At 44.7% G+C, this 11,260-nt stretch overlaps 1 protein-coding gene across 2 annotated transcripts in view; it reads left to right on the top strand.

Annotated features, from left to right (window-relative positions):
- Positions 1–11,247, top strand: part of LOC103025367 (oxysterol-binding protein 2) — a 41,281-nt gene extending 30,034 nt beyond the window's left edge. For both annotated transcript variants that reach the window (XM_049470289.1, XM_049470288.1), the window contains 10 exons: positions 174–297; positions 919–985; positions 1,729–1,881; positions 2,436–2,681; positions 2,808–2,928; positions 4,131–4,234; positions 5,810–5,905; positions 6,510–6,694; positions 7,236–7,456; positions 9,536–11,247. In XM_049470289.1, coding sequence (XP_049326246.1) covers positions 174–297; positions 919–985; positions 1,729–1,881; positions 2,436–2,681; positions 2,808–2,928; positions 4,131–4,234; positions 5,810–5,905; positions 6,510–6,694; positions 7,236–7,456; positions 9,536–9,678 — 1,460 coding nt within the window. In that variant the 3' untranslated portion in view covers positions 9,679–11,247. The remainder of the gene's footprint in view (positions 1–173; positions 298–918; positions 986–1,728; positions 1,882–2,435; positions 2,682–2,807; positions 2,929–4,130; positions 4,235–5,809; positions 5,906–6,509; positions 6,695–7,235; positions 7,457–9,535) is intronic.
- The last annotated feature ends 13 nt before the right edge of the window (positions 11,248–11,260 follow it).

An 11,260-nucleotide genomic window follows, 5' to 3' on the forward strand; every position in this document is an offset into this window, starting at 1 on the left:
GGTAAGCTCACACGCCCACTTTAATTTTACAGTAAATAATCAAATGTGCTGATCACTGATCAGCTGCACCTGAAGTTCAGCAGAGATCTGAAGACGCATCGTAACGTTACGGCTGATCCTGGAACAGATCAGTGATACTACAGCTGTGGTACTAATCTGATTGGTTTGTGCAGGGGTGAGTGGGCGGAGCCGAAAAGAGGAAGCGAGTGATGAAGATGAGGATACAGAATTCTTTGATGCCATGGAAGATTCACCTGCATTCATCACCGTGACCGCCACAGACCCCGCCCACCACAGGTCACACACACACACTTTATACACACACACACACACACACACACACACACACAAATATACGTATTGTGCACACATTATTCACAAACTTTATACGCACACACACTCTCACTCACACAGCTGATCTTATAAACTGTGATCAGTTTAATTAGAACCCGATAGCCCAGGATTATTAATGTTATTGATTCTGATGCTGAAGTGAATTATTAACCTTTTGTTTTAGTGACGGCATTGATTAGATATTTCTGATTAATGATGTAACAGATATTAAACTGATATTACTGATTAATAATATTATGGATATTAATCTGATATAAACTGATATTACTTACATCAATTGATTTAATGAATATAGTGATAGAAATTCACCCCTTTTTGTAGAAATATGATTTATATTTATTCTAATATTAGAGTTTTACTGACTTAATAAACACTTACTAAGATTTTATATTCTAATTTACATACACTGTTTTACTGCACTGTATAAAGAGTGTGTGTGTGTGTGTATAATGTGTGTGTGTGTGTGTGTGTGTGTGTGTGTGTGTGTGTGTGTGTGTAATGTGTGTGTGTGTGTGTGTGTGTGTGTGTAATGTGTGTGTGTGTGTGTGTGTGTGTGTGTTACAGGCGTTCTCAGAGTAATCTGAGTGGACTGAGTGGGGGGCAGTACAGTGATTGGAATCTGGAGGATCATGTGAGATTCTGATTGATCTTTATTATCTATAATCTATAATCTCACTCTTAATTTCTCTCTTTTAACATCTGGATGGATGAACATCTGCTTCATATTTAATAAACAGCTGGATTATTTTTCAGGATTTTAGTGAGAGCAGTTCAGCTTGTCAGACAATCAGCACTCAGTAGGTAGCATGTTAATGCTAATGCTAATGCTAATGCTAAAGTCATTCTGCTGCTTGATCCTGAGAGGAGCACTGTCCCTGTTTCTATTATAGATGGAGGAACTGCTCCCTCTTGTGGCAGAATTAAGGAACTGACTCAAAATAAACCAAATCTATTTATAAATGAAATTTAAATATGTATAAAGGTAAATATATTGTATATAATGCATTTTGTAATTAAACAGTAAATTTGAGATATATCTCATACCAGATATAAAGAAGAAATATAAACCAGTATATATATATTTTCAGTATCAGGGCTCTGATGATGTTTAATTAACGTTTAACTATTCTAATAAATTATAGAAATTGACATTTTTATCCATTTTCATCTTTTTTAATTTATAAATTTATATTTATATAATGATTATTCTTTTTTTAATGGGAAAAGTGAACAAAAATAACAGACCTGCTCGTTTTAATTGGATTATAGTTCACTGTACTGTTCTCTGGTTCTGGTTCTGTTTGGGTCGGATTGGTTGAGACAGGGACAGAAGGGGCGTGTCTGAGACAGTGTCTCTCTGTGTCTCTCCCGCAGTCGTCCCCCAGCTACAATAATTTATCAGGGAAAGAAGTCCGGCCCCTCAGGAAGAGGCGGAGCCGAATCCCAGAAAAGCCCAACTACTCTCTGAACCTGTGGAGCATCATGAAGAACTGCATCGGCAAAGAGCTGTCCAAGATCCCCATGCCTGTAAGTGTCCTAGTCCCGCCCCCTGCCTACTCACATGGCCGAGACCCCGCCCCTTTACTACAGCATCTCCTACCACCTGCCCACAGTACTTCCTAACCCCGCCCCTTTACTACAGTAACAGCCTCTAATGCTCAGGGGAAATTTGAACATTGCTGTGAGGATTTGATGAAATATGTTTTTGGATTAGACCTGAATCATAACTGGATTGGGGGTCTCTGAGTGGTCCCGTGGTCTAAACTGCTGCCACTATGATCGGGAGATCGCTGGTTTGATTCCTCCTAGGGTGATGTGGATCAGCACAAGGCTGCGTCTGTGAGCTGACGTATCAGAACCTAGTCGCTGCACTTTCCTCCGAGCGTTAGCGCTGTGATGCTACTCGGCAAATATGCTGGTGAGGAAGCATGTGATAGTCTTCACCCTCCTGGTGTGTTGGGGCATTACTAGTGAGTGGGTTGGGTAATTGGCTGAGCAAAATTGGGGAGAAAATGGGAAAAAAAAGAACTGGATCATAACTGAATCAGATCTGGATCAGATGGGTGTGTTTTGTGTTTCAGGTGAATTTTAACGAGCCGCTGTCGATGCTGCAGCGTCTGACGGAGGATCTGGAGTACAGTGATCTGCTGGATCAGGCGGCGCTCTGCGGTTCCTCTCTGGATCAGATGTGTTTGGTTGCGGCGTTTTCTGTTTCCTCCTATTCGACCACCGTCCACCGAACCGCCAAACCCTTCAACCCCCTGCTGGGAGAAACGTACGAACTGGACCGACTGGAGGAGTTCGGCTACCGCTCGCTGTGTGAACAGGTACCAGACCACGCCCCCTAACCACGCTCAGACACGCCCCCCTATCCATGCGCAGACACGCCCCCTACAGCCCTAACAGCCCTGTGATTATGTTGATCTGTAAATATCACGTTACATCACCTGCAGGTCAGTCATCACCCTCCGGCCGCCGCCCACCATGTGATGTCACAGCGAGGCTGGACCCTGTGGCAAGAAATCACCATCGCCAGCAAATTCCGCGGCAAATACCTGTCCATCATGCCCCTGGGTAACACACACATACACACACACACACACACACACACACTGTACACACACACACACACACACTATACACACACACACACACACTATACACACACTATACACACACACACACACACACACACACTGTACACACACACACACACACACACACACTGTACACACACACACACACACACACACACTGTACACACACACACACACTATACACCCCCCCACACACACACTGTACACACACACACACACACACACACACACACTATACACACACACACACACACACACACTGTACACACACACACACACTATACACCCACACACACACACACTGTACACACACACACACACACACACACACACTATACACACACACACACACACACACTGTACACACACACACACTATACACACACACACACACACACACTGTACACACACACACACACACACACACACACTATACACACACACACACACACTGTACACACACACACACTATACACCCACACACACACACACACTGTACACACACACACACACACACACACACACACACACTGTACACACACACACACACACACACACTATACACACACACACATACTGTACACACACACACACACACTATACACACACACACACTATACACACACACTATACACACACACTATACACACACACACACTATACACACACACTATACACACACACACACTATACACACACACACTATACACACACACTATACACACACACTATACACACACACACTATACACACACTATACACACACACACTATACACACACACACACACACACACTATACACACACACACTATACACACACACACACACACACTATACACACACACACTATACACACACACACACATTATACACACACACACATACTGTACACACACACACTGTACACACACACACTATACACACACACACACACACTATACACACACACACTATACACACACACACACACACTATACACACACACACACACACACACACTACATACACACACACACACACTACACACACACACACACACACTACATACACACACACACACTGTATCTGAGCACACTCTAATTCTAAAAGTGATAAATTAATAATAATATTAATAATAATAAAAGTTTATAATAAACTCTGTAACAGTTGAAGGTTCTGGTTCTGACCCGTTTCTTCAGGTTCCATCCATCTGCAGTTTCACTCCAGCGGGAATCACTACGTGTGGAGAAAAGTCACGTCTACCGTGCACAACATCATCGTAGGGAAGCTGTGGATTGATCAGGTGAGTTACCTCACCCTCACACCTTTACCTCACCCTCACACCTTCACCTCACCCTCACACCTTTACCTCACCCTCACACCTTTACCTCACACCTTCACCTTTACCTCACCCTCACACCTTCACCTCACCCTCACACCTTTACCTCACCCTCACACCTTTACCTCACACCTTCACCTTTACCTCACCCTCACACCTTTACCTCACCCTCACACCTTCACCTCACCCTCACACCTTCACCTTTACCTCACCCTCACACCTTCACCTTTACCTCACCCTCACACCTTTACCTCACCCTCACACCTTCACCTTTACCTCACCCTCACACCTTTACCTCACCCTCACACCTTTACCTCACCCTCACACCTTCACCTTTACCTCACCCTCACACCTTTACCTCACCCTCACACCTTTACCTCACCCTCACAACTTCACCTTTACCTCACCCTCACACCTTTACCTCACCCTCACACCTTCACCTCACCCTCACACCTTCACCTTTACCTCACCCTCACACCTTCACCTTTACCTCACCCTCACACCTTTACCTCACCCTCACACCTTTACCTCACCCTCACACCTTCACCTTTACCTCACCCTTACACCTTTACCTTTACCTTACCCTCACACCTTCACCTTTACCTCACCCTCACACCTTTACCTCACCCTCACACCTTTACCTCACCCTCACACCTTCACCTTTACCTCACCCTCACACCTTTACCTCACCCTCACACCTTCACCTCACCCTCACACCTTCACCTTTACCTCACCCTCACACCTTCACCTTTACCTCACCCTCACACCTTTACCTCACCCTCACACCTTTACCTCACCCTCACACCTTTACCTCACCCTCACACCTTCACCTTTACCTCACCCTCACACCTTTACCTCACCCTCACACCTTCACCTCACCCTCACACCTTCACCTTTACCTCACCCTCACACCTTCACCTTTACCTCACCCTCACACCTTTACCTCACCCTCACACCTTTACCTTTACCTCACACCTTCACCTTTACCTCACCCTCACACCTTTACCTCACCCTCACACCTTTACCTCACCCTCACACCTTCACCTTTACCTCACCCTTACACCTTTACCTTTACCTTACCCTCACACCTTCACCTTTACCTCACCCTCACACCTTTACCTCACCCTCACACCTTTACTTCACCCTCACACCTTCACCTTTACCTCACCCTCACGCCTTAACCTCACACCTTTACCTCACCCTCACACCTTCACCTTTACCTTACACTTTCACCTTAACCTCACCCTCACATCTTTACCTCACACCTTCACTTTTACCTCACCCTTAAACATTCACCTTTACCTTACCCTCACACCTTTACCTTTACCTAACACCTTCACCTTTACCTCACCCTCACACCTTTTTCTCACCCTCACACCTTTACCTCACACCTTCACCTTTACCTCACCCCACACCTTTACCTCAACCTCACACCTTCACCTTTACCTCACCCTAATCAGCTGTATTGTACTGTACTATACTGTAATGCTCTCTCTCTCTGTCTCTCTCTCTCTCTGTCTCTCTCTGTCTCTCTCTCAGTCGGGGGATATTGATATTATAAACCACAGAACTAAAGAGACGTGTCAGCTGAAGTTCTCTCCATACAGTTATTTCTCCAGAGAGGTTCCGCGCAAGGTACTGAATTATCTAGAACCTCAATAGCTACTGAAACCAAGTACTGACTCCATCACTGTCCACTGAACACCACCAAACACCATCACTCACCTCCAAACACCATCACTCACCACCAAACACCATCACTCACCACCAAACACCATTATTCACCACCAAACACCATCACTCACCACCAAACACCATTATTCACCACCAAACACCATTATTCACCACCAAACACCATCACTCACCTCCAAACACCATTATTCACCAACAAACCCCATTATTCACCACCAAACACCATCACTCACCACCAAACACCATCACTCACCACCAAACACCATCACTCACCTCCAAACACCATCACTCACCACCAAACAATATCATTCACCACCAAACACCATCACTCACCACCAAACACCATTATTTACCACCAAACACCATCATTTACCACCAAACACAAAAACCAAACACCACAATTCTCCACCATACATAATTAATTTTATTACCAAACACAATTATTCTCTACCAAACACCATAATTCATCACCAAACGTATACATCACTTGTTGTGTGAGTAATGTTTCTGGTTGTGGTGCCGGGTGTGGTTGTGGTGCCGGGTGCAGGTGACGGGTGTGGTGTCGGACAGTGAGGGTCAGGCGCACTACATCCTGTCGGGGACGTGGGACGAGCGGATGGAGAGCGCCAAGATCGTCCAGAGCAGCCGCGGAACCGGCGGCACCGAGGGCAAACAGAAAACCGTCTACCAAACACTGTCCCCACGACTGCTGTGGAAGAAATACCCTCTACCGTACGCAGAGTACCTCACACACACCTCACACTCACCACACACACCTCACCCTCACCACACACTCACCACACAACTCACACATAACTCACACTCTCCACACACTCACCTCACACTCACCACACATACCTCACACACACCTAACACTCACCTCACACTCACCAACCACACATCACACTTACCACACATACCTCACACTCACCGCACACACCTCACACTCACCACACACAAACCTTACACTTACCAACCACATGTCAGTCTACCAAACACTGTCCCCAGGACTGCTGTGGAAGAAATACCCTCTAACGCTCACACATACCTCACACTCACTTCACACTCACCACACACTCACCTCACACTCACCACACACACACTTCAGACTTACCACACACACACCTCAGACTCACCACACACACACCTCACACTCACCACACACCTCACACTCACCGCACACACCTCACACTCACCGCACACACCTCACACAGTGAGGTGTTAATGGGCGAAGCTGCAGTCGTTATGTAACCGCGGTGTGTTTGGTTCTAAGGGAGAACTCGGAGAACATGTACTACTTCTCCTCTCTCGCCCTCACGCTGAACGAGGAGGAGGCGGGAGTTAGTTTGACGGACAGTCGGCTGCGGCCGGACCAGCGGCTGATGGAGGCGGGGCAATGGGACGAGGCCAATTCTGAGAAACAGAGACTGGAGGAGAAACAGAGAGCCGTGAGGAGGAGGAGGGAGACCGAGGCCAACGGCGCCAACGATGAAGGTCAGGATCCACTAAAACTCCACTAAACTCCACTGAACTCCACTAAACTCCACTAAAACTCCACTAAACTCCACTAAAACTCCACTAAACTCCACTAAACTCCACTAAACTCCACTAGACTCCACTAAAACTCCACTAAACTCCACTAAACTCCACTAAACTCCACTAAAACTTCACTAAACTCCACTAAACTCCACTAAAACTCCACTAAACTCCACTAAAACTCCACTAAACTCCACTGAACTCCACTAGACTCCACTAAAACTCCACTAAACTCCACTAAAACTCCACTAAACTCCACTAAACTCCACTAAAACTCCACTAAACTCCACTAAGCTCCACTAAAACTCCACTAAACTCCACTAAACTCCACTAAAACTCCACTAAAACTCCACTAGACTCCACTAAAACTTCACTAAACTCCACTAAACTCCACTAAAACTCCACTAAACTCCACTAAACTCCACTAAACTCCACTAAAACTCCACTAAACTCCACTAAACTCCACTAAAACTCCACTAAACTCCACTAGACTCCACTAAAACTCCACTAAACTCCACTAAAACTCCACTAAACTCCACTAAACTCCACTAAAACTCCACTAAACTCCACTAAACTCCACTAGACTCCACTAAACTCCACTAAAACTCCACTAAACTCCACTAAAACTCCACTAAAACCCCACTAAAACTTCACTAAACTCCACTAAGCTCCACTAGACTCCACTAAAACTCCACTAAAACTCCACTAAACTCCACTAAAACTCCACTAAACTCCACCAAACTCCACTAAAACTCCACTAAACTCCACTAAAACTCCACTAAACTCCACTAAACTTCCACTAAACTCCACTAAACTCCACTAGACTCCACTAAACTCCACTAAAACTCCACTAAACTCCACTAAAACTCCACTAAAACTCCACTAAACTCCACTAAACTTCACTAAAACTCCACTAAACTCCACTAAAACTCCACTGAAAATCCACTAAACTCCACTAAACCCTTTAAAACTCCACTAAAACTCCACTAAACCCTTTAAAACTCCACTAAACTCCACTAAAACTCCACTAAACTCCACTAAACTTCCACTAAACTCCACTAAACTCCACTAGACTCCACTAAACTCCACTAAAACTCCACTAAACTCCACTAAAACTCCACTAAAACTCCACTAAACTCCACTAAACTTCACTAAAACTCCACTAAACTCCACTAAAACTCCACTAAAACTCCACTGAAAATCCACTAAACTCCACTAAACCCTTTAAAACTCCACTAAAACTCCACTAAACCCTTTAAAACTCCACTAAACTCCACTAAAACTCCACTAAACCTTTTAAAACTCCACTAAACTCCACTAAAACTCCACTAAACTCCACTAAAACTCCACTAAACTCCACTAAAACTACTAAACTGTTGGAGAATGAAACTGAAACACCTGGTTTTAGAGCACAATAATTGATTGTGGTGACGGACAGTTCTGGTGGAAACAGGAGAGTTGAGGTGCACATTGAATTCTGTGTGATTTGATCAGCCGTGGTTTTATGTTTTTTGGATACAATCCGGGTTAGCACCCGAACATCCCTTTCAGACAGCTTCCTCTTACAGCGTCCACAGTTAATCCTGTTGGATGTGGTTGGTGCTTCTTGGTGGTATGCTGACATTACCCTGGATACCGTGGCTCTTGATGCATCACAAAGACTTGCTGTCTTGGTCACAGATGCTCCAGCAAGACGTGCACCAACAATTTGTCCTCTTTTGAACTCTGGTATGTCTCCCATAATGTTGTGTTCATTGTAATATTTAGAGCAGAACTGTGCTCTTACCCTGCTAATTGAACCTTCACACTCTGCTCTTACTGGTGCAATGTGCAATTAATGAAGATTGAACACCAGGCTGCTCCAATTTAGTCATGAAACCTAAAATCCCACACTAAAATGATGACAGGTGTTTCAGTTTCATTCTACAACCCCTGTAGATGTTCTGCATGTTTTTGAATGTAAATTCAGTAAATACACTAGTAAACACATCAGGTGTATAATGTGTGTGTGTGTGTGTGTGTGTGTGTGTGTTGCAGGGAGGGAGTATGAGGGGTACACTCCGCTGTGGTTTGAGCGCAGGACGGATCCTCTGACAGGGGAAACGAGTCACGTGTACAGAGGAGGATACTGGGAGGCCAAAGAGAGGCAGGACTGGAGCGCCTGCCCCGATATTTACTAACAAACAAACAAACAAACAAACAAACAGGAGGAACCAGAACCGCCGGGACGGACTGACCCCCCCCATCAACCAAACAGCAACCGGGACAGAGATCTGAACTGTGTGTGTGTGATCTGTATTGCTCCGCCCCATTTATTCCAAACCAAATCAGGAGCTCTTTCTTTAGCAATGCCCCTCCCCCAAACTGGTGCAGGAGGCAGAGCTTATACTGGATATGGGGTGATTGTACCATGGACAGATTAATCAGATTAATTCTAAATTTATAAAAAATATACAGTTTATATAACCGCATCTTATCTTCTCTGGACCTAATTTGCATATCATGTGGATACAGTTATTATTTTAATATTAATCAGAACATTTCCACAGAATTGGTGTAAATTACCCAGCATTCCTCAGTGTAGAGCATCACCAGGACTTTCATATTTAAATCAGTTCATTAAATGTCCAGAAGTTTGTATACACCGCAAAACTATCAACTAAAACTCCTCCCCAATCAACCAAACCCCTCCCCTATAAACTAAAACTCCTCCCCTATAAACTAAAACTCCTCCCCTATCACCCGAACTCCTCCCCTATTACCCGAACTTTTCCCCTATTAACTGAACTCCTCCCCTATCAACTAAAACCCCTCCCCTATCACTCAAACTCCTCCCCTATCAACCAAACTCCTCCCCTATCAACCTAACCCCCTCACTCCGTCTCAGTATGTCTCTCTGTCTCACTCTGCCTCACTCTGTCTCAGTATGTCACTCTGTCTCAGTATCTCACTCTGTCTCACTGTCTCACTCTGTCTCAGTATGTCTCTCTGTCTCACTCTGCCTCACTCTGTCTCAGTATCTCACTCTGCCTCACTCTGTCTCAGTATGTCACTCTGTCTCACTCTGTCTCAGTATGTCTCTCTGTCTCACTCTGCCTCACTCTGTCTCAGTATCTCACTCTGTCTCACTCTGTCTCAGTATGTCACTCTGTCTCACTCTGTCTCAGTATGTCTCTCTGTCTCACTCTGCCTCACTCTGTCTCAGTATCTCACTCTGCCTCACTCTGTCTCAGTATGTCACTCTGTCTCACTCTGTCTCAGTATGTCACTCTGTCTCACTCTGCCTCACCTGCTCTCAGTATGTCTCACTCTGTCTCAGTGTTGCCAGGTTGAACAGAGGGTGTGTCCCGACTCCTCCCCGTCCCGCAGGGGCGTGTCTCCACCTGTGCAGAATGTAGATTTTAGGCCGCAGGTGGGACGCTCTACCTGTCCTGCACTCGTGTGATAATTTTATATTAACAGAAATAATGATAAATAGTAATAATAATATAATTATTAATAATGAAGAAATGATGATGCGTGAATAACGCCGCTAATACATGCTGGATTTATTTGTATTATTATTATATTTTTTTTGTTCTGGCGTTTTAAGAAAAACAGAAACATGATAAGTGTCTTATAATGATGAAGATGATGATGAAGATGATGAAGATTAAAAGGATATTGTAGTTAGCCGTTTAATTTTTTGGAAAAGCTGCTTTGGTTTGATTTGAGATTTTAATATTTTGTATTAAAGAGATTTGCTGAAAGTGGGCGGGGCGT

Source organism: Astyanax mexicanus, chromosome 22, assembly GCF_023375975.1.
Source record: "Astyanax mexicanus isolate ESR-SI-001 chromosome 22, AstMex3_surface, whole genome shotgun sequence".
NCBI lineage: Eukaryota > Metazoa > Chordata > Actinopteri > Characiformes > Acestrorhamphidae > Astyanax > Astyanax mexicanus.